We start from the raw sequence: 24425 nt of genomic DNA, 5'->3' as shown, positions 1-24425 counted from the left end.
CTGGCTTATTTCATTTGGTACAATATTTTCAATGTTCATCCATGTCATAGCATGTATCCCTGTTTCCTTCCTTTTTAAGGCTGAATCATGTTTATTGTATGTACACACCACACTCGGGTCCCCTACTCATCTGTCACTGGACGCCTGGGTTGCTCCCACCTTTTGGCTGTTGTGACTAATTCTGCTACGAACATGGGGTACAAATGTCTGTTTTGAGTCCCTGCTTTCAATTCCTTTGGGTGTGTACCAAGGATGGGACTGCTGGATCATATGGTTATTCCCTGTTTAACTTTTTGAGGAACTGCCAAACTGTCTTCCACTGTGGCTGCAGCATTTTACGTTCCCACCAGCAATGCACAAGGGTTCCAGTTTCTCCACATCCTCCCCAACACTTGTTATTTTCCATTATTTCATAATAGCCACCTCGTGGGTGTGAAGTGGTGTCTTGGGACTTTCTTCTTATTCAAACTAATTGCTTACCTTCCTCTCCATCTGGTTACTTTTTTGTCTGTGTTCCATTTCTACCAGGCCTGTGAGCCCATGCCGACTGATATGCCCATTCGTTCATTCAGTAAATATGCATTGAGTGCCTATTGTAGGCCAGGTACCATTCTAGACACAGAGGGTGGCAGCGAACAAAACAGACCACATCATCATCCTCGTGGTGCTTGCATTCTAATGGGGACATATAGTCAAACACATAAGTAAAATACATAGAATGTCAGATGATGTTAGTACTGTGGGGAAAAGAAAAGCTGGAAGAAATGTCAGAAGTCAGGGGAAGAGGGCAGGGAGCAGTCCGACATGAGAACTTAAAGAAGACCACGTTAAGAAAGGGAATTTCAGGGTGGCCGTTTGGCTAAGTGGTGAGAGCACAGTGCTCATAACACCAGGGTCGCTGGTTCACTTCCCACATGGGCCAGTGAGCTGTGCCCTCCACAACTAGATTGAAAACGACTTGACATGGATGGGTCCTGGAAAAACACACTGTTCTCCAATATTCCCCAATTTAAAAAGGGGGGGGATTTCAGCAAGGACACCGCAAAGGTGATGAGGCAAGCCCTGTGGACATCCAAGGAAAGCGTGTTCCCCAGGCGGCGTGAGCCGCACAGAGCCAGAGTGTAGCCAGCACCGGGTGGAGGGGATGAGCCCAAGAGGCAGTGGGGTCAGAGCACATCGGATTGGGCAGCCGTTGCAAGTACTTCGGCTTTCACTCTGAGCGAGATGGGAGCCTTGGAAGGGTTGGGAGCAAAGGAGTGACATAATCTGATGTTGGTTTCAGAGTGTCACTGTGTCTTTGTCTCCCCCTCCCCCACCCACACTCGCAGGCGCCCAAGAAGGAGCTGCAGAACGGCGTCATCCGGGGCTACCAGATCGGCTACAGAGAGAACAGTCCTGGCAGCAACGGGCAGTACAGCATCGTGGAGATGAAGGCTACCGGGGACAGCGAGGTCTATACCCTGGACAACCTCAAGAAATTCGCCCAATACGGGGTGGTGGTCCAGGCCTTCAACCGGGCTGGCACGGGGCCCTCGTCCAGCGAGATCAATGCCACCACCTTGGAGGATGGTGAGGGCACCAGCAGAAGGAAGAGGGTGCAGATCCCAGCCATGGGTGGGGGCAGGGCTGCGAGGGAGGGCTTGGGGCCCTTCTACTCACTCCTGGGTGCCATCATGGTCTTGTGGTCCCTCAGGCTCCCTGGATCCTTCCCCCTCCTCTTACCCGTTGGCTCCTTCATGAGCGCTTGGTCCATCAAGCACCCCGGACCTCTCAATCCGTTTGGCTGGCTCTCTATCCATCACTTGCTGATGCCCTGCCCATCAATCTGCCTGGTGAGCTGCTGGCCGGTCTGAGCACCTGTCCGCATGCTCTCTATCCATGCTTCGTCCTCAGCCTTTTCTCCGTCCCTCCTGCTGGCCCTCACCCGTCTCTCCCCATGCTCTTTCCTCTGCACCCTGGGTCCTGTTTCTCCTCCCTTATAGCCTCCAGGTTGCAAAAAGGGCAGAGGCCACGACCTTTGTACTTCTGGGCTGAAAAGGTCAACCATCTGTTTTAAGCACCTGAGATGAGGCTGTGGAGTTAAGAAATCCCAAGAACCATGTGGCAGAGGATTTAGAGCCCAGTCTTTAAACCTTGGTTCTTTGATGACTGGAGAGGACTCCAAACTCTAATGAGTAAATTAAGGGGCTCAGTTTCTCCCAGGGGAGAGGGTCAGTAAGAAGCTGGTGTGTGCCTGCTCTAAAACCACAGAGAAGAGCAGCTGGTACCTGAGCCTGTGCCAGGCTCAGAGAGAAGACATGGCTCTTGTTGACCCCCAGAGATGGGTCTGGGTTGGCCACAACCCCCCAACCCCCCAAGAGCAAAATAAAGAAGGAGAGCATTCTCTCAAGCTTTATTCTTGATGTCTTGGCCCAAAACCAGGGTCTGAGATTAAAACCTGTCGCTGAGTCTCAGCCTGCCCCCCAGCAGAGGGAGGGGACTGACTGTCCTGAAAGCATAATGCCATTTCCCCATCAGAACACCCAGCATTCCACCACTGATGAGTCATTCCTTTAGCTAAGCAGTACCCTCTTCCTACCTCTTCCTCTGAATATGCAGAAAGCCTTGGGAGGGAGACTGCATCAGGTCAGAAATACCTCAGAATAGACTAGCTCATCCCAATGGTTCTTTAGCTACAAATTGGAATTATCTGAGGAGCTTTAAAAATACAGATGCCCAGGCTTTATCCCCAGAGATCCTCCTTCAATTGCTTTGGGGCACAAGCTGGACTTTGAGAAGGAGCAGACTTCTATAGCCCCCAGAGCCCTGAGCCCCTGGGAAGAAAGGAGAACACAAAGAGACAGAAAGGCAGATAGCAAACAGAGAGGCACAGGAAAGCCCAGGCATTGCTAACTGCAGTCAGCTCCCCACCCGCTCCCCAGTCCTGCACGCTTACCGCGCCCGCCCCCGCTAGCCCATCCCTGCTGTGATGCTGGCCACAGGTCCCGCTGGGTTAAGGAAGACCCACTTGCCGTGTGGCACTCGAGCACAGTGACGTCAGGCACATTGCTGGGCCTCCCCTGGAGCCTCTGCTTCAGCAGGTCTGGGGTGGGGCCAAGAATTGGCATTTCTAATAAATCCCCCATGTGATTCTGGTGATGCCGGTGCAGGAAGCACCTGTGTGAATGAAGCACTAACACCTGGGTCATTATCCACAAAAGGAGCCAGAGCTTGAGGAGGTGAAGTCATTTGTCCAGAATTGCCTATCTGGTAACGAAACAAACCCAGATGAAAATCCTAGCCTAACGCTGAATCCCACACTCTTTCTGTGCTCACCCTCTTGCTTGGGAGCAAGGCTGGCCCCAGGACCAAGCCATGCAGATGCAGGATGCTCGGGAAGTCCGGGGGACAGCCGGCCCAAGCCCACACCGCAGGCCCCACAGAATACGAAGCCCCTGTCCCCCCAGAGCCAGGCCGGGAAACAGCCAGGCGGGGCCCACTTTGGCCTCCATCAGGGCACCACTTCCTTTGCTTTGGGGTTTGGAGGTACCTGGAATTTCCAATAGGGTGAGATCAGCATGGGCTGTGGAGTCCTTTTCCAAACAAAAGAGAAGGGGAAAAAAAGTTTCCAGCAGCATTTGCTCAGCAGTTTTTCATACTTAATTAAGGCCCTCGTTAGCCTGTCAGAGCCTGATCGTTTCCTGGCAATATTAGCGCTCCTCCTGGGGTATTCAAGGGCCCCTGCCTTAGCAATAGTGTCTTTTCCATAATTATATTACCTTCATTTTGTTCAAACGGGCGATCTGTATTAGTTTATTACACTGGGTCCCTAATTACATGGTGCTTATATTTTTACACCTAAGTAATATGAAACAATAATCATTCTCAAAGAGGATCGTTAGGATGATATATTATCATTTAAATGCTCATAAAAATTAGAGTTGCCTCTTGTGGGGCAATGGGATCTAATTACCTTCATCCAGCCTGTGCCTCCTTTCTCCCACTCAAAGCGAAGCAGATGCAGCCTTTCCTTTTGCCCTCTGGCTCCTCGGAAACCAGCGGGACGTGCCACCCTAGTTCGCCCTAGCCAAGGTGGCTACTGGGGCCTGGTGTCATCTCAGAAAGGGTGAGCTGCACAGGGCCAACCCCGGAGTGGAACTTAGATAAGGCTCAAAGGTAGCTCTCAAAGGGAGGGTTCAAGGCAGGGTCCACCACCTAAGTTAGTCTCAGAGAGTGTTTTCCCATCATTAGAGGCATTTGAGGAGGGACAAAGGTGTAGTGATCCCAGGAGGCCCAAAGCTGTCTGTGGAACCTCTTTTCCTCTTCATCAGGATTAATTGAAATCCTCTTCTCTTCTTTTCCTTCCCCTCAGCGTGGCACAAGGACACAAGGGTACCTAGAGCCAGGCCTTGACTCAGACGCCCTGGTCAGGTGACACATAAGGGCTGGCAGCCATCAGACAAAATCATCCATTACAGATATCCCCAGGGATGGCTTGGAGGTCTTCCAGGCTCTGCCATGGTCAGCAGAGGTGGACTCCCTGGGCTGTCGTGCCCACTGGTGAATTCCCAGGGGCTCATGCCCAGAGTTCATCACCTTCTTCCCCCACCATTTACCCAGAACCAGGGACATAACACCCGGAGAACAGCGAACCAAGCCTGTAAAGATCTCTATTCACCCAAATCTCCAGGAAAGGAGAGTTGGTTCACTTCCTGGCTAAAACTCGATCACTCACTGAGTAGAGAGGTCCCTCCATTTACCTAACCTGAAGTCCCTCTGACGGGGCAGCAGGGCCTGGCCTGGGACACGTATGTGGTGTTTTACCCCCCTGACTGGGCTGTTTGGTTCTCCCCTTGCCCATGCAGTGCCCAGCCAACCCCCTGAGAATGTCCGGGCCTTGTCCATCACGTCTGACGTGGCCGTCATCTCCTGGTCGGAGCCCCCACGCAGCACTCTCAATGGCGTCCTCAAAGGCTACAGGGTCATCTTCTGGTCCCTCTACATTGATGGGGGTGAGTCTGCTGGGAATGATGGCTGGGTCTCCGCGTGAGCGGTGCAGTGTGGTGGGGTCTGCGTCCGTGCTTCGTGAGAGTTGAGCATCTCCCCATGGATGTCACGTGGAAGTGCAACCCCCTCTTCTGCACATATAGTCCTGGACCAGAGCCAGGGGCCAGGCTTATCTCCGGTGGGGGGAGGGACAGACAGCAGTCAGTTTGGGAATGACTTCATTGGTAATAGGGGCATATTTGCTTTTCTAATGTAATGTGTTGGTATTAGGCCTTGATGACCGAATCAGTGTCTCAGCGGGGAACAGTTGACATACTGAAAGGGGTCAACCGAAGAGAGTTTAATGAAGGCACTGCTTCCAGAGGGGTGTGGAGGGAGGGTAGAGCACCTGAGACTTGCACCTGCAGGAAGCCATTACTACCTAGGGCTGAAGGGGCTAGAGGAGGAGGCAGGGTCCACAGAACCTAGGAGAGCTGCCCCTTGGCCAGGCAGTGAGGCATGTGGTGTGCGTAGAGGAGCTGCACAGCACCTGGATAAGGGAGGACAAGCGCCCACGTGGAGCTGGGGGCAGGAATGGCAGATGCAGAAAAACCAAGACAGTGTCCCAAACCTTTGGATGGCTTCCTTCCCCTGGGATGCATTGGTCCAAACAGGCTTATGTAGCCCCACGAACACACCCAGCCCTGCCCACTGGTGTGCACAGACCTGGCAGTGACCAGGAAGTCTGCGGGAAGCCAGCCAGAGAACCAGCATCCCTAACTCTGGAAATGTTCTACCGGGGGCTACAGAGGGCTACAGAGTTTGCTCCGCAGATCCTGAGCTTTCAGCCACCAGCCTCTGGCCCCTCTCTTCTTTCCTGGAGGGCCTGGGATTCCAGCTCACAGCCATCTCTCCAGGGCAGCTGCCCTCCCCTGCCCCTCCTGGATACTGCTCTGCCCAGACACACTGCCAACAGGAAGGGTCTTTCTCTGCCTCCATCCCTACTGTCTCCTCCAAAAGCACAGAGGCCTGGAACTCAGGGGTTTGATTTCAAGGTCTCCCAAGTTCTTTTGCTGTGAGATGGCCTCATATATCTGTGCCAAGTAATGGGTGGTCCCTCTTTTACCAGAACTTGCTTCTTCTTTTCTAAGCCTAGACACTTCCCCAGCTCCACCCCTCCAGGTGAGGAAGGCATGGGCCTCTCTAATCTCCAAAGGTCATGTGGATTGTTGGCCATGCTTCCCTTTTCCTGGGTCTTTCTCTGACTCCAGTCCTAGACAGGTCTCCCCTGGTTTCTGACCTCCTGGAAAAGGGTCTCACTGCTCAGGCCTCTGAGGCTCCCCCACACTTACTAGAGTCCCCTCAAGTTGGGCATGGCATTCTTACCCTCCGGACCCTGGCAGGCTGCAGCCCTCCTCTGGCCCAATCCTGAGCCTTGGACTCTTTGCCCACACCAGGTCCCGGGGAGGTGCTGGGGTGGGTTTGCAGGCGCTGGGCTTCCATAAGGCCTGTCCTCAGCCAGTGTCTACGCCCGTCTTTCTACAAGTCCAGTAGCCCCAGTGCGAGGGCTGTCAGCTCAGGTGCCTGTTGAAAACTCTGGCCCTCCCATGGGACCCTTTCTGTAAGCTCTTCAGGGTCTACGTCAGGTTCCTTTACAGAACAAGGATGATGCGTTCTCACTGAGCGGGAGGAAGGCCTGGCCCTTCCTGGCTGAGGCTGTCAGCTCCACCAACCCACCAGGTTCTCTGAGAGAGTTCTTAGAAGGGTGGGTGTCCTCAGTGGTAGAAGAAAGTAATGAGGACCTAGCCCCTGTCAGATTGAGAGTTCAGGGTGGGTGCTGGCCCAGGAGCACCCTGATGCTGTGGAGGCAGCGTCACCTGTCACAAGTCACCCAGCTTGATGCACTGCCTAGGGAGATCGGAGAGCCCCAGGAGGCACTGGGGCAGCACGGACGACTGGCTGCTGACCATCCCAATTAGCCTGGGCTCCCTCCCGGCCAAGTCACTCCTGGGGTCCCTCACGTGGAGAAGGGGTTAGATGGTCAAGGGGAGCATGTCGCTTAGAGAGATGGAGAGATGGAAGTATTCTACAAAGAGAGTATTCAGTTGAATTTGGTGCAAAGTCAGCTGGGGGCTAAGAACAGGCCAGCATATGCCAGTCACCCGAGTGGGGCCGCTCGGGGAAAGGCGTGGCCTGGAAGCAGTGCCCCAAATGTGCCCCCATGTGCACTGAGGAGAAGGGTGCCCCTAGTTGCCACCACACGCAATCAGCTCTGAGCCCAGTGAAGCAGTCCTGACAGGAGCCCGGGCTGGTGGGGGGCAGGGCCGGGGGCCACGTTGTGCTCAGGCTGGGCCTCACCAGAGGCTGCCTGTCCCTGACAGAATGGGGTGAGATGCAGAACATCACCACCACGCGGGAGCGCGTGGAGCTGCGAGGCATGGAGAAATTCACCAACTACAGCGTGCAGGTGCTGGCCTACACCCAGGCCGGGGACGGCGTGCGCAGCGGCGTGCTCTACATCCAGACCAAGGAGGACAGTGAGTGTGCCCCCCGGGCTGCGGGCCGCCAGCCCTGGGAGGCTCCCCAGCGCCTCTTGCTGAGCCGGCCCCTGCGCCACCCCACTGCCCATCCCCCGGAGGAGAAGGAGACAGCAGAGCACCATCCTTTCTCCTGACACTTTGAGGACTCTGGGGCCCTGCTTTGGGAGAATGCAGCTCACTGTGGGTGGCGGTAAAATTCTCTGGGACTCATGCATAAACATAGAAGCACTCGTGACCCTCTCCTCCTGTAACACGGGGTCAAAGGCCAGATAGAGCCTTTCCGCCCACCCCCACCCGAAAGGCATTCTTTGTGTGGCATCTGCTCCCCTGCAAGGTTCGGCCTGGTTTCCTCTGGATGCAGATGGTGGGGGTTGGGGTGCAACAGGAACAAAGGCTGACACATCCCAGGTTAGGGACTCGGCAGTCACCGGACAGAGGCCCCAGAGTGGGCCAGGCCCTGAACTCCAGTGTGCTGGAGGTCTCTTAGGGAGAGTATGGGAGGTACCTCCCTTTGGAGCTATGGTCTCAAACCCCTTTTCCATGGGGGCAGAGCTGGAGAAAAACTAGACATAAAAAGCCAGGCCTCGAGGATAGAGTGATAAAATAAGGGAGTAGTGGAGGCTGGGAGCCAAGTCAACCCAGGGAAGCAGAGCAGGAGAAGAGCCGACTTCCATCTCGGGCCCAGAGCTGCTTACATCGGCCCACCCCAATCCCGTCACTTAGTTCCTTGTTAAATGTTCTGAGCCAGGTACTATATTTTCTGAAGAGTTGGTTTATGTGAACAGTGGCTGGCCCCAGTGAGCACTTAAGAAACAGTAGCCATCGTTGGTATTATGGCTTCCTTCTCACTTAACCTCAGTTCTTCCAAAGGCTAAGTCCTACCCATACAATTTGGCAGAAGGTACTAAAGGCGTTAAAAGAGTTGAAAAGGAATGACAGACTAGCAGTGGTGGTGAAGAAGTTCCCAGAGCAGCTCTCAGTTTAGCTTAATGTTCCCCACTCTCCCAGAGCCCCTCCATTTCCATCAGATCAGCCCTTCCCCACCTTAAGCTCTGAGAAATTAAATATTTACCAACCTGGGGGTGGCTGGTTAGCGCAGTTGGTTAGAGCATGGTGCTGGTAGCACCAAGGTTGCCAGTTCGATCCCCGCATGAGCCACTGTGAGCTGCGCCCTCCTTAAAAAAAAAAAAAAAAGAAGAGAGAGAGAGAGGGGGGGGGGAGCGGGAGGGGGAGGGAGAGGGAGAGGGAGGAAGGAAGGAAGGAAGGAAGGAAGGAAGGAAGGAAGGAAGGAAGGAAGGAAGGAAGGAAGGAAAAAACAGAAAAGAAAATTTACCAACCTGCCTGCTTTGCTTTTCCTCTCATTAATACCCCCACCAGGGCTTCCCGCGACAGCTCCGGGCAGAGCCACCTGCTCTTGTGTGGAGACTGAACAGGGATGATGCTCAGAGCCTGGCCCCTGTCAGGGCTCAGGGCCACACATACACAGGCACCTTCCCAGCCTCTAGAAATAAACCACTGGGGCGCCCAGAATTCCAGCATCCTACTCTGAGGCAATGCCTGAGCCCTAAGCACCACATACGTTTAAATGATAGAGGTGAGGCCCTACCAGGGAATCCAGAGGTCAGGGAGCACCATCGCCCCCTGAACGGAGCTTTCAACTGTCCAGTCTAGAGCTGCCTATGGAGTCACACACAGGGACACACACGGTCAGAGCCAGGGCCCCAAGCCAGCAGCTTCACAGAGTGGAGGGGGTACTGGCAAACACTACAGACATGCATGTCCCAGCCCGATCATTTATTGGCAAGTCACTTAACCTTTCTTAACCTAAGCTTCCTCATGATAAAATGGGGATAAGTGATGTCTCATCAAGTTGTTGTAAGAAGTAAGTTAACTATAAAATCCTTTCTAAAATGTCAAATGCTAGAAAATGGTGGTGGTTTTAAGACTACCAAGGTACTGGCAATGAAATGACTGCTGCCGGTGAACCCACGTGCCCCAGAGACAATTGGTGTCCCCAGAGGGAGGCCTAGGCCAGAGGAATCTACTCTCAGATGAGGTCTCATCCAGAATAGTGGTCATAACTTGACATGTATGTGATGTCATAGGCATGATTTAACTTTCCCAATAGCCCTATGAGGTAGGGGTATTATTTCCATTTTAGAGGTAAGAAAATTGAGTCCTAGAGAGCTAAAGCAACTTACTGAAAGTCACTTAGCTAATAAGTGGCCTATGAAGGCTTTCTTGCTTCCATATCCTCTGTACTGTCCATCTTACCACTTGTATGTTAGGAAGATTTTGGTTGTGAGTAAAAAAAAATTTAAGCAATAAGCATATTTATTATCAGATATAACAAGAAGTCTTGAGTAGGGCAGCTCCAGGGTTGGGTAACTCAGTGGTCCCCATCTTTCTGCTCTGTCATCCTCAGTATGTCATCTATTCCTCTCATGATTTCAAGATGACTATAGCTTCAGGCACCACACCAGACAACACAGAGTTCAGAGTAAGAAAACCTGTCTCTTCCTATGAGCATGCCTCTCTTAGGAGTGAAAGAAACCTATCCCAGAAACCCCCTCAGGAGATTTATCCTCATTTCCCATTGGCCACAGTGGAGGGACATGCCTCTTGTTAGGCCAGTCACTGAAAGGTGAATGGAGTTATCATAGCTGACTTCCCCTAAGTATGATAAATCCTCTGGTATAGGTGATGGAGACAGCTTTCTCGAAGGTGTGGAGAAGAATGGGTACCCAAGCAAAAGTGAGGCTCTGTTTGCAAGGAATAGGAAAGAATAATGGAGGATGGGTAGGCAGATAACCATGCCTACTCCACCAGTGCTACCCTAACTCTACCACATTCTCCCATTTGTAGGTGGCAGGTATTACATTCATTTCTCAGCTGACTTGGAAAGCAGACAAGTCCAGTTTCCACTTCCAGCTCTGCCACGGGAGCTTAGGCAAATATCCTAATCTGAAGACACTATGACTACACACTTACCAGTACCACCCCTCAGGATTTTGCATTTTTCCAAAAGAAAAATGTTATCAGGAAATTTAGAGAAAAGCAAACAAACAAAAAGATAAAATGCAAACATATAAATCCAAGCTCATTTCTTCCATCCAAATCTCTCAGTCTGAGCTTGGTTTCAGGCTGGCTTGACGGGACTCAGTTTATGAACGACAAAGCCTCTTGCTTACTCCTCAGCGCCCCTGTGAATGCCAAGTACCATGTGGCTATTCCCCCGTGAATAGCCACATGGCCTCAGAGTGCAAAGTCGAGTTGGATTTTAGACCACTTTAGAGATCTTTAACTGAAGAAGAGGCTTGACTAGACGCATGTTTTAGGAAGGTATCTTTCGTAGAAATGTAGAGGACTGACGAGAGGAAGCGGGTGGGGAGATAAGGACTAGTGTCAGAGAGGACTGTTAGAGCCTGTGGGCATCTAGACAGAGAAGAGGAAGGTGTATGCTAGGGCAACAGCAGTAAGGATGAAGGGAGGAGAGACACGTTTTGAGAAACATATCAGAGGATATCCACTTCCAGTAATGGTGGACTAGGTAACCCAAACCCACTCTCCTTCTTACTGAGGACACTAAAAAATCTGGATAAAATATTTTTTAAAACACCTGCTTGAAGGCATCAGATTTCTGGCAGGAGAGTGAAGAATTAGTGGGCCAGGATCCAAGGGAGAATGGAAGCCCAGGAGGTAAGGCTGGCATTTGGAACAGCTTTTCCCCTGAGAGGACATTTGCTGAACTGGGGGCCGTGGCTGAGAATCTGAGCCGCATGAGAAAGACATGAATTGGACGCCAGGACCGGCCAGCATATGTGGGTTTGTCTGGTGAACCACCCTCACTTTGAGTTAAGATCGCAAAGGATAGCACTCTAGGATGAAACATGGGACAAAAGTAAACAGCTCAGCTTCAAATCGTCTCAGTCGTGGACGTTATACTGAAGCAACTCCGTGTTGCTAGTGTCTTAAATAGTAAGTACTTGTCAGAAGCAAACATGAATTCTCTCTTTAGGAAGATTACATCACCTGAGGCCTCAAATTATTTTTACAAACAATTTTGCAAATACAGTGCCTGGCATACAATAAAAAAAATAATAATAGGGACAATGTGAAGAAAAGCCAGCAGAAAAAAATAACAGACAAAAGAAATAGGCCCACGGGGATTCCAACCATGGGTGGTTTTAAAAAAAAAAGAAAAGAAAAACCCACAAATATGGACTTTCAAATAATCATTCTTAATAAGATTTAAATTTTAAGAGAATTGGAAACTCGAGAAACAAAATCAAATAGAAAATCTAGAAACAAAAATTACTAATACCTAAAATTAAGAACTCAGTAGATATATTTAAACAAATTAGACACAGCTGAAGAAATAACTAGTGAACTGGAAGATAGTTCAGAAGGAAATGTCCAAAAGAAGCACAGAAAGACAAGTGAATGGAAAATAAAAGAGCAAGTAAGCCATAGAGCAGTGATTTTTTCAAACTTGACTATGCGTGCAAACCACTTGGGGATCATGTTAAAATTCAGGTTCTGTTATACTAGGTCTGGGGTAGAACTTGAGGTTTTGCATTTCTAACATGCTCCCAGCTGATTCGGCTGCTGATCCATGGACCACATTCTGAATATCAAAGACGTAGAAGATGTGAGAAGATAACCCAAAGAAGAGGAGAAAGAAAGTGGGGCAGACCAAAAATATAAAAGCATTTCTCTATAGAGACACGTGTACGCCAATGTTCATTGCAGCTTTGTTTACGGTGGCCAAGACATGGAAACAACCAAAATGTCCTTCGATAGATGAATGGATAAAGAAGTTGTGGTACATATACACAATGGAATACTATTCGGCGTTAAGGAAAGATGATATAGGAGCATTTGTGACAACATGGATGGATCTCGAGAGAATAATGCTAAGTGAAGTAAGTCAGACAGAAAAAACAGAGAATCCTATGATTTCACTGATATGTGGTATATAAACCAAAAAGAACAAGACAAACAAATGAGAAACAAAAACTCATAGACACAGACAATAATTTAGTGGTTACCAGAGGGTAAGGGGGTGGGGGGTGGGTGATGAGGGTAAAGGGGGATCAAATATATGGTGATGGAAGGAGAACTGACTCTGGGTGGTGAACACACAATGGGATTTATAGACGATGTAATACAGAATTGTACACCTGAAATCTATGTAAATTTACTAACAATTGTCACCCCAATAAAATTAATTAAAAAAATAATAATAATAAAAAAAGAAAGTGGGGCAGAAGATAAAATGTCTGAAAACTTTTCAAAACTGATAAAAGAAATAAGGCCACAATGCAAGAAGTTCTACTAACTCTACAGGAAATAAAGAAATCCATACCTAGGCTCATCATAATAAAGCTTATAAACAAAAAACACAAAGAGAAAAATATTAAAAGCAACCAAAGGAAAAAAGACCAATTACCTTCAAAGGAGGTTTTGTCAGCTAACTTGTCAGAAAAAATGTAAGACAGAAAACAATGCAATGGTACATTTAAAGTATAAAAGGAAAATAGTTATCAACCTATCACTTTACACCAAACAAAAATATTCTTCCAGATTAAGATGAAATAAAGAAACTTTCATACAAATAAAAACAGAGAAAATTTATCACCAATATACCTGCCCTGGAGAAATATTAAAGTGCATTCTTTAGCTAGAATGAAAATGATCCCATTCTAGGTGGAAGCTAACTGATGCAGGAAGGAAAGAAGAGCAATTAGGTGATGAATGCACCAGTAAACATAAATTAATATTGAATGCATAAAAATGATGATGATGATATCATCTTAGGGAGGGTCTAAAATATGTGCAGAATTACGGTATACAGCAATGGCACATAAGTTGGGAGAGGGTAACTAGAAATTCTAATACCTTTGCAATGTCTGAGAAGAAAAGTACCAATTAATGTATTAGACTTTGTTAAGTTAAATATTTACGTTGTAATCTGTTCAGTAACCACTAAAAGTAATGAAAGGCTATATAATAGCCCAACTAATAGAGAGGGAGAAATACAGAATTTTTAAAAAATACTCAGTCTAGAAGAAGGCACAAAAGGAAAGAAAAAATAAAATAGATGGGACAATTGGAAAGTATTTAGTAAGATGGGATATTTAAACTCAAGTAGATCAAGAACTGCATTCAGAATAATTGACAAAATTCTCCAGTTAAAAGACAAAGAATATCAGGCCGGCTAGCAATGAAACAAAACCCAATATGTGCTGTTTATAGAAGACATCTGCAACATAAAGGTATAGAAAGGTTCAACATGAAAGGATGGAAAAAGATAAAAGGCATACCATGCAAAACTGTCAAAGAGAAAACTGGAATATTAATGTCAGACTATGTCATACTATGTTATACTAATGTCATGCTATGCTATAAGCAAAAAGTGTTATTAGAGATAAAGAGGGACACTCTGTTGTGATAAAGGACTCAATTTACTAGGCAAATAAGACAGTTCTAAATTTGTGTGAACCTAATAACATAACCTCAAAATATATAAAAGCTAAAACGGACAGAACTGAAAGGATAAATAGAGAAATCCTCAATTATAGTGGAAGATTTCAACATACCACTTCCAATAACTGACAAGAAAAACTATGCCAGGATAGAGAAGATTTGAACCGTACAGTTAGCACACGTGCTCCAGTGGCCACCCACAACTGCAGAGACACGGCAGAGGTGGAACGGCAGAGCTGCAGCAGCAGTGAGGGAGGGGGAAGCCAAGGATGATTGCCAACTTCTGGGCTCAGGCGCCTGCATGAATGATGATGCTGTATCTAGTTATTTTATTTAACCTAGAGCTGTTGACCACTTACTAGACTTTTGTTTAAAAAATCAGGTAGGTGCTAGAAGCTAGAAGCTGAAAGAAGGAATGCAAAATAATAATTGTTGCAATTTATCAAGTGTCTTCTATGTGTCAGGCTCTGGCCAGGTGCTTTGTTCTATCTAATTAGCACTAATTCTCCCTAAAACCTTTGATGTGGTTGTCATTGTGTTTATTGCATAGATGGGGAAACTGAGGCTCAGAGAGGTAAAATAAGTTGAATAGAATACCATCACTTCCTCAAAGGAGTGTTAAAGCTCCCAGGAAGGAAGACAAGCATACAAGGGAGAGATGAACCAGGAGAGTGTGGGCCGAGACCAGGAAGCTTCCAGTCTCACGGCCAGACTACCCTGAGGTCCCAGGCAGGCCAGGGAGACCCAGAAATGGGAGCCGGGGGAGGTCAGAGTCCATATGAATTGGGATCCACTTAGGATCGATTTCCCAGCCAATTCGAAAGGAGACTTTCCCTCCTGAAAACAGACAGGGCCTAGCCAGCACCCCTAGGGCACTGTCCTGGGCACATGGCAGGAAACACAGTCATCCACTTGCTGACCACAGCCCTTGACCCTCAGGAGGAGGCCCCCTCTGTGAGTCTGGAGTCCCCAACTCACAGGCCTAAAAGCAAAGTGCCCGTGTATTTGTTTGGCCTAAATACAAGCTGTTAGTCAGTAGAGCACTGGGATGGGGGGCAGGTTAGGGTCATAGGGATCAAGATGAGTTCCTCATGGGCTGTATTTCCCTCTTGTGGGTCCTAATTCCTTGGTTCTGGCCAAACAGCTCTGCAGCTGGCTCTTCCCAGTGCCTCCATCTCAGAGACTTTGTTACAAGTCTAGAATGATTGCCTTTCTCCTCCCACCTGTTTGCCATGCTAGAACCTCCCCCCTTTAAACCTCAAGGATGCCTCCTCCAGTAAGCTCTCCCAAATTGATCTGCCTCACTCTCCCTATCCTGTCATTCTTTCCCACAGGCTGTGCTCCTCCTTTCTCTAAACTGGCCTTCTCCCTGCTCAGTTCCAGGTCCTCCCGCTGGCATCAAAGCTGTCCCTTCATCTGCCAGCAGTGTGGTCGTGTCTTGGCTGCCCCCCACCAAGCCCAATGGGGTGATCCGCAAGTACACCATCTTCTGCTCCAGCCCCGGATCTGGCCAGCCGGTAAGTGGGCCCAGGCGGAAGGATGAGGGGCACAGGAAGAAGGAAAAAGTGCTCTGTAGATCAGCCGGCTTCCAGGTCAAACCCTGGAGATGCTTACATCTGTGTTTCTACTTGGATTCTGGACACACGAGCGTGGCTAAAGCCTTACCCAGTGTCCACCTTGGATCAGTCCTCTATTCCAGGGGCTGCAAGATTGTCACAAGCCCTGGAAGCCCTTTGAGTCAGGGGTCAAGACCAAGAAGGCATGAAAGAGAGGCCAGGGCCTTGGCTCTTTTGGTCTGGCTGACCAAGGAAGCCTCTGGCAGGCCGCAGAGCTGTTGACTAGGGGCTGGCTGGTCCATGGTCTCTGGAAATGAATCGCTTTTTAGCATGGTCGGTCTGGGCTTGGAGCATTGCTGGGGCTCTGTCCTGAGTGTCCCCCTCAGCATGGAGCCAGCTGAAGGGAGGAGAAAAGATGGGGGACAGCTGAGAGAAGGCAAGGGCATCTCTCTAGGCCAGGGCCTGGGCCTAGCTGAGGGGACAGAACTGAGAGATTGTAATACGTGCCCAAATCCTGGGGCGGGGGAGGCAGCCCCCAGGCTGGGCACATTGCAGGGCGCTAGCCCTTGCCCTTGAGCTGAATGCTGAAAGGGGCCAGAGAGGCCCCACAGAAAGGGAAGAGAAGGTGAGGGTGGGTGCCGTAGGATATACAGCCACTTCTCATAATAGGTGTCTTTCTCTCTGCCCCCACTCAACCGCCAAGTGCTGCTGGGTGACTGCTCTGGAGCACACCTGTTCTAGTGACAAGAGCAGGTGCAAAGAGACCTGCCCTCAGGGGGCTTCCAGGCTGGTAGGGAGGCTGAGGGATGCCCACTGGAAGGCCCAGAGTACTGTCCAGGAGATGTGCTCGGGTTGGGGGAGCAAGAAGCAGGATGCCAGCTTCTCCCTCCATCAGCAACTTGTGCTGTGACAGCAGCCCAAGCACCTGCAGAGGAGCTTCTGGCAGCCAGAAAAGCTGTCCTGAAATTGCTCAGTAATTGTGTCATCATCTCCTCCTCTGCTCTCTGCTGTCCTGTGGTCTTTCTGAATTATTCTGAGTGCTAGGTGGCTCGGCTCCTCACCAGTGAGGCCAGAGTTCTGTAGCCAGAGGGGAAGCCCAGAAATGTCTTTGCAGTGACTCCGTCCCCTCCTCTCCATCCTCACATGCAGGAAAGTGCACTGAACAGGTCCATGAATCGCACACACCCAGGCACGTGGCACCCAGAGCAGGGAACAGAACATCACCACACCCCAGAAGACCTCTCTGGCCCCTTGCCACCACCACCCTCCCTCTAGCAGCGTCATCACCGTCCTGACTTCAGATTAGTATTGCCTCTTCTTGTACGGGATATAATGGAGTCATGTCATTTGTGTGGCTTCATTCACTCAACATTGTTTTGAGTCTGTGAATTTCACCCACATTGTTGTAGGTGGTTATAGATCATTCACTCTCACTTCTGTATTGTTTTTGATTGTGTGTGCATATTATAATTTATTTATCCATTGTGTTATCCATTGATAGGCATTTGGGTAGTTTTCAGTTTGGAGCTGTTACAAATGGTGTTGCCGTGAGCTTTCTTGTACATGTCACTGGGTGCTCATGCATTCCTGCCGGGTGTGTACCTACGACAGGAAATGCTGGGTGCTGGGGTCTGCAGAGGAGGGGTTGATAACACCCTGCCATCGTTGGGTGGTTGTGCCAATTTTCCGGTCAATGTTTTCGCCATGTCTTCTGCCCCTCCTTCCCCACTTCGCCACCCCTCCCCCACACGCATCCCGGCTCTCCTTACACTAAGCTCGTCACCATTCTGGACACCTGCTCTGCCTTTCCACACCTCTAAACTCAGCCCCTGTGCATCCCCACCATGGCGTGCCCGTCATCCTTGGTCCTGCCCTGAGTGCATTAGATGGCAACCAGCTGCACGCTTGTCTGTCTCCCGCACTGGTCTGTGAAGCCCTGTGAGGACAAGAGCAGCATCTTTCCACCTTTGGGACCGGCTGCCAGACACTGTGCCTGGAACATCATTGTCACTAAACACTGTTTGATGAATGAATTGCTAGCAGCCTGGCAATTGTAAAGCCTTAGACATTGGGCAAGTTTCCCTTCATACACTGATTCTCAAGCTTGGGTCTGATGATGAAGTCTTACGGAAGGATTGGCATCTGGGAGCTCAGCCTCCTCATTAACTCCATCCATGAGCCCCCAGTCGACTGCCTGGTGACCCCTCTCCCAGGCCCCAGAGCAGAGCTGCTGGTTCTCCTCCTGCTGCCGGAGACCATGGGTCCCTCCCTGCTTACTGTCCGTGTCCTGAATGGGTGGGAACCTCCACTCTTGTGGGAAGATTTCCCATCAGACAGTGTCACAAAAGGGGCTAGGTGTGCCAGTGTGATAAGAATTTTAGACACATTTTGGGGTAAGGACTGGGCTTAGTGAGGGACTCAGGACCTAACCATCATGTGTCATTGTATGATGTTATCATTTTGCACAAATATATTCCAAATTCCAAACAGTGCATTACAAATTCATTTATGAAAGAGCTCCAGGAATGATGCTAGGGATGAGGACATACTCATGTATACATCACAGTGCAAAACCATGGGTATGAGAGTGGGGTTAGAGACAAGTGCTTGTGAGTCTGAGTGTGTGAGTGTGTGAAAGTGTGCGTGGAACCCTCGGAATAGATGTGGGAAACTGCATATGCGTTGGCTCCCAGTGAGTGGCGCCCTGGGGGTGATCAGAGCCGTAGTGAGTCCTGTTAGATATTTTACCAAAGACTTTAAAACAGCTGTTGTTTTTCTCTGATTATCAAAATAATGCAATTTTATTGTAGAAAATCCTGTAAATATAGAAAAGAATAGAAAGGAAATGAAAAATTACTCGTATGACCATTCCCTAACTATAAACACTGGTAATGTTTTGGTATATAGCCTTCCAGTCTTTGATCTGTACATATATTATGGGTTTTGTTTTATTTTACAAAATTAAAATAAAATTTTACATAATGTTATATAATCTGCATTTTTCATTTAATATACGTAGGCACCTTGCCATGCTATAAACAATTTTTTAAATATGATCTTGAATGCCTCTATGTACATAATCTACTTAACCAGTCCCCCCCCCATTATTCTATTTTCAAATTTTCACCATCATAAATAATTCTTCATTGAGTATTCTTCATAAATGCCTCTGTGCACATGAATTATTATTTTCTTAGGGTAAATCTCTGTAGGAATTCCTGGGTCACAACAATATTCTTAAGGTTTGCAGACACATTTGCAAATTACCCTTCAGAACGTTTGCGCCACCAGCATTCCAAGTACATACTTTTTCCTTGTGCTCGTGCTAAAACATGGTATTATACATTTTTCATTTTTGCCAGTTGGATTTTTTTAATGTCTTATTTTAAGTTATATTTCTTTGATTACTAGTTATTATTGTTATGTGTTCATTGGCTGGTTTTGTTTTGTGTTTTTCATCTTTGGGTAATTGTCAACTCATGTCCTTTGTTCATTTTTCATTTGGGTGGCTCATGTTTTTTTCATATTGAGTGCTCTTTACATATTGAAGATAATCTTTTTTTTAAAATCATATAGGTTGCCAGTATTTGCCAGTTCATTGCTTGCCTTTTGATTCTATTTTTGGTGTACCATAGGTTTTCTTTTTATATAATTCAAATTTATACATCATTTCCATTCATTATTTTTGCCTTTATCTTTGTGATTAGAAAGACAGGTAAGTGTTTAACTATAGTTTATGCTTTTGTAGTTTTTACCTGTTTTTTAAACCTTTGATCCCCTGAGACTTTATTTGGGAGTATGGTTGTATGTTTTTTAAAGTGATTTCAGCAGATTCTTAGGGAATCCAGATTAAAAGGAAGGCTGAGCAAAATGCTAATACCTTCAAGAGGAAACCAAATCTTTCCTGCCCTGTATAGACGCTAATGTACAATCAGGTACACACTGACATACACAAGCAACTACACTCAACTTTTCTTCACACACACACACCCCACACCTCTACCCTCACAGAAAAATGAACCAGGACAAGAACATGTCCCAGTTTATGAAGAACTTACATATAGCCCTTGCCTCATTTGTGCCTCACTGGAACCACACAGGATAGGCAGAGCTGTATTGCTTTCTCAGTTTGCAGGAGAGAAAACTGAGGCCCCAGGAACCATGAAAGTTGCTTATGAGTCATATGCCTAGTAAGAAGGGCAGACAAGCGTTGAAGCCATTACACTCCCCTACTTCATACACAGATATGAACTACAGTTATGTACACAACGCCCTGAGTCTGTAGCCTGAAAGGACTTCCAAGTACCAGGGCTCAGGGTGGCTCTGCCCCTGTCCCCTGCAGGGACCTCTTGGGTTCAAGGCCAGATCTCCATGAGGGAGATCGGAAGAGGAGTTTGCCAGGGAGCTCTGTGTGGGAAGCCTGTACCTTCTTCCTAACATTTCCCTGCAGGCCCAAAAAGATGTTTTCTCCTGTTATAAAGTCATTGGGCCCTTCAGCCCTCCCACGGGGCACAGAGAATGTGCCTCTGTGACCCTATATCTGTCTGGAGGGTTGTCCTTCAGCCTGTGATGAATGCATCTACATATCTGTGTGTGTGAGCGTGTGCATGTGCTCACTTGTGTGCAAGATCCTGTGACTGCAGAGATAACTAATTATTAGCTCCCTCTGGCCTCAGGGCCCCCCCATCTGTTCCAGGGGCTCCCCCTCCCTAGACTTCCGCCCTGATTTCAAAGAGGCCCTAATGCTGTCCTCCTTTCCCTTCCCTGCGGCTGACCAAAAAATAAAATAAAATGAAAGTCAGCCCCATCCCGCCTGCACAAGGAAGAGGCTGACAGGAGGTCTGCAAACTAGCGCTTATCAAAAGCTCCTTCTCAAATTCATTTCAATATCTGAGCCTCTGGTTTCCAAGGCAACATAATCTTTTCATCAAAGCAACTGGTAAAACCACTGGGATCTGATATTGTTTTGTTGGCAACTTGTCAAAACTGTCATTTGGTTTAAAAAATTTATAGATTTATATAACCGACAAATATATATGGGATCTATACCACTACTAATCATTAGTAGAGTGTTGCGGTGAAACTCTCAGAGTTCCCTCTCCCGCCCCTTCGTCCCCAGGTGGGTTAGCCACCTTCAGAATGAAGGACTGGTACTTAGATGGCAGGACTGGGAGGTGACTCTGAGTGGGGACAGGCTAGGGAGCCTGTCTACAACTCTAATAAGGCAAATGTAGTCATCTAGCTTCTTCCTAGAGACTCCCTTTTCTCAAGGTTTTCCTGGGACCCTCTCTCCTCCATTTTCTTAGCTCCATCTCTCACCCAAAACACTCACATTCCCTGGCGTGGCGCTACAGTTGCCAGCCCCTGGATCAGTCAAAGAGGTAAACTGAGGCTGACCCGGCAACACCCCAGAGTAAGCCCCTCAGCTGCCAGAGCCAAGCCCAGTGCAGACTGTTCACTGTGGCTCCAAATCCAGAAAGAGCAACATAGGCAGGATCCTGCCTCCCCTTCCACAGCCACCCCACCACCAGCCATCACCTCCTCTGAGCCCAGGGCCACGAAGGTTGGAGTTGGAGGCTGGAGGCCCGAGGGCCTTGGTTCTTAGTATTTTTTTTTTTTTACTCTGCCCCGCAGGCTCCCAGTGAGTATGAGACGAGTCCAGAGCAGCTCTTCTACCGGATCGCCCACCTGAACCGTGGTCAGCAGTACCTGCTATGGGTAGCTGCTGTCACCTCTGCTGGCCGGGGCAACAGCAGTGAGAAGGTCACCATCGAGCCTGCCGGCAAGGGTGAGCAGCCTGGGGCTGACCCAGAGGGGTAGAAGCTGCCATAGCCCCCTTCTAGAATTCTGGTTCTCCCCAAATAGGGGATGTCTCCCCTCCAACTTGTCTGTGAGGAGCTGGCCAGCCACCTGCCTCCCTCCTGCATCCACCAAGACTGGACCTCTGCTGCCCCCTGACTCCCAGGAAGCCTCACAACAGGCTCGAGGCAGCACTGATACCCAGGGACCAGTCCCCCACTGCAAACTCTACTCCGGGGTTGAAAGAAGGGGGAGTCGGACCACCGCCCACCCTCATCCAGCGGAGTCTTTGTCCCAATGGTCAGCTCTCCAGAGGGGGCTGAGGCAGGGTACACTGCTCCACAGAGCAGAGAGCTGTGAAGAGAGCCCCCTCATCCCAAAGCCTGGACACCTCAGGTGGAGGGGACCCCACTGATTGCTGCTGGTTCATTCGATCAACAGACTACAGAGTGCATGTTGTAAAGGAGGCTCTGGGCTGGAGGCTGCACACAGTGGATTAGACTGTGTTGACCTGCGGGAGCACCCCACTGAATCCCTGACCTGGACATACGTGTGCCGTGGGGGCACACGTACCCACTTTACAGGGAATGACAGTTTGGAGGCTGCAATCCAAGATAAGACAGCCAGCCTCACTGCCAGGCTGCCTTCTGTGCCAATCGTAGGCCTGGGACTTAGCCACACAAGCCCGTGAATTCAGGTTCTCTCCTTTGATGCTGGGCCTCCCTGGGCCCTTCCTCTTTGTCCTGCCTCCTCCACATCCATCTGACTCTCTAGCCGAGAGTCTCAGGACCAGCACTCGAATGGGGTGGTGCCTGCCTCAGCCCAGCCACCGTCCTGGGGTGACGAGCTGCCTTGGTTGGGACACAAGAGGCATCAGTCCTCCCCTGCCACGGGCTCAGAGTTAGCTAGCACTCACTAAGGGCCTGCAGGGGGCCAGGGGCCTCCACCTGCCCTGCCAGTAGGGTTTGTTATCCCATTTGCAGGTGAACACTCTGAGGAGTGGCATGCTCTGCAAGGCAGCTAAGAGTGGTGGGCTAGTTTTTCTGGCTCCAGGTTGGGGCTCTTTCCACACAACCTCAGCATTTCTAACCTCCCCTGACCCTTCCGCCCAGAGGCATAGCATCCCCTTCTCCTACACTCGTCTCCTTAGGAAGAAATGGGCCTAGAGCCTATAATCCTCTCAGAACAGCTGGCACTGGCCCTGAGACAGGGTCTGAGGGCCTGGGTGTCTTGCAAAAGCCTGGCCCTTCCCCTGTGGGTATGAAATGTAACCTTCCCAGGGGGCTTTGTACTTCCTAGAACACATTTGTGTGTCCTCCCTTTTGTCCTCACAGCAGCCCTGTGAGGTAGGAGGGACAAGCACTGCTATTCCCTTCTCCCCCACCCCCACACATGCACTGAGACACAGACAAGTTCAGGGAGCCCGTCCCAGCCGTGTGGCAGAACCAGGCCCAGAACCGAGTCTCTAGAGAACCTTGCGTTCTCCTCCAGGCCCCCAAGATTTCTCTCAGGCCCCAATGGCGGCCATCTTAACTTGCGCCCCTCTGCTCTGTCCAAGTCTTTCTAGCCCCTAGGTGGTCCACCACTGCTCTGAGAAGCCCTTTTCCTTCTCCTCAGAGGCTTCTCCAGACCCATCTCCTAAGCCCCATCGCCCCAGCACTGCCCTCACAGGAGAGGAACCTCCATTTTCTGCACCCAAACCTCTAAACATTGCTTCCTCAACCACCTTACATGTTCCATCTCCCCAAGAAGGGACCCATGGCTTAGAGGGGCCTGCTCTGGCCCTCTGAAACACTTGGTCCCTTGGTTTAATTTAAGACCTTTACCTGAGGGCCTGGAGATCCCTGAGGTACCTGACAGGATTACCTTCTCACTGGACCCTTGACATCATTCCTTCCCTTGCTTTCCATGATGCCGCTTGTACACCCCGATCCTCTCAGTGTGCTCCTGTCCCCGCCCTCCCTGCCGGCCACCCCGGGCCCCCCACACACACACATCTGGGACATTCCTTTCTCCTCTGTGCCAATGTGTATTGACCCCAAGGCTTTGCCACTTCTCTGTCAACCTACATTCCCCCTCCTGGTGACCTCAGTCACTCTGCTGACTCCCACATCAGTGTCTGTGATCTAGCCATCTCTCTTATGCTCCAGAACATTTATATGCAACTGTTTTCTAGCTGCCCCATGTACTCCGTGTCCCCAGGTACTTCGCTCTCAGAATGAGGCAAAGTGTTTCCATCTCTCCTGCCCCCCCCTCCTCCCACATGCCCTGTCTCCATGAGGACACTATCACCCACCTAGGTGGCCCAGCTGAAATCCTAGCAGTCATCTTTACCTCCCCTTCCCTCTCTTCCCCTGAAACCAGTCAAACCCCAAGTCCTGGTAGTTCTTATCCTGAGCTCCTCGTCTCCTGCCCCCTGCCATACATCACCTCCAGCCAGCACTGTGGCCACCATCTTGTCTCTGGTCTATGTACGTCCTTCAGGACCAACTCCACCAAACCATCCTCTGCAAGCAGCCAGCAATTTATCTAAAACTCTACTTTGAACATGTCAATACTTACTTATAAGCCTCTAGTGGCTCCTCGTGACCTAAGAGGAAATCCAGACTCCTTGTTCTGCCAGGAGCCACCTCCACCCGCCATGCTTCTACTCCTACTCACCCTTCCAGCCACTGCACTTGCCCGTTCCTCTTTACTCGCCCTAGGCTTTGATCACCCCAAGTATCTGAAGATCTTCACGCTTGCCATGTGATTCAGACCTCTATGCCTCTGCTCAGTGTTGCTCCCTCTTCCTGACATGCCTTTTCTTCTCTGCATAGTGAATTCCTTCTTAGCCTTCAAGATTCAAGTCAAATCTTCCTCTTCTAGAAGCCTCCCCTGGCTGTCACCTCTGCTACCACTGAACCTGGCAGAGTTCACTTCACCTTCTTTGTGCTCCCATGAGTACTTGCACCTACTCCTTCCATAGTATTTTTCACCTGAATGATTTTTTTTAAGTATCTGTCTCCCTCTTGGACAGTGAACAACTTAAGGACAGGGAATAAATCTTATTCATTTTGTGAATCCTCAGAGTCTC

General features: G+C 49.4%; 1 protein-coding gene across 3 annotated transcripts in view; it reads left to right on the top strand.

The window, feature by feature from the left end:
- DSCAML1 (DS cell adhesion molecule like 1) overlaps positions 1 to 24425 on the top strand; it is a 349917-nt gene that overhangs the window by 312572 nt on the left and 12920 nt on the right. For 2 of the 3 annotated variants that reach the window (XM_081062533.1, XM_081062532.1), the window contains 5 exons: positions 1329 to 1569; positions 4845 to 4991; positions 7347 to 7502; positions 15372 to 15511; positions 21185 to 21338. In XM_081062533.1, coding sequence (XP_080918659.1) covers positions 1329 to 1569; positions 4845 to 4991; positions 7347 to 7502; positions 15372 to 15511; positions 21185 to 21338 — 838 coding nt within the window. Of the gene's footprint in view, positions 1 to 1328; positions 1570 to 4844; positions 4992 to 7346; positions 7503 to 15371; positions 15512 to 16699; positions 16839 to 21184; positions 21339 to 24425 lie in introns of those variants that run through there. The other variant, XM_081062534.1, reaches the window with a different exon arrangement.

This window comes from Rhinolophus hipposideros (genome assembly GCF_964194185.1).
Source record: "Rhinolophus hipposideros genome assembly, chromosome: 10".
In the NCBI taxonomy this organism is placed as follows: Eukaryota; Metazoa; Chordata; class Mammalia; order Chiroptera; family Rhinolophidae; genus Rhinolophus; species Rhinolophus hipposideros.
The sequence above is the reverse complement of the archived record's forward strand: the minus strand, read 5'-3'. Positions and strand labels throughout refer to the sequence as shown.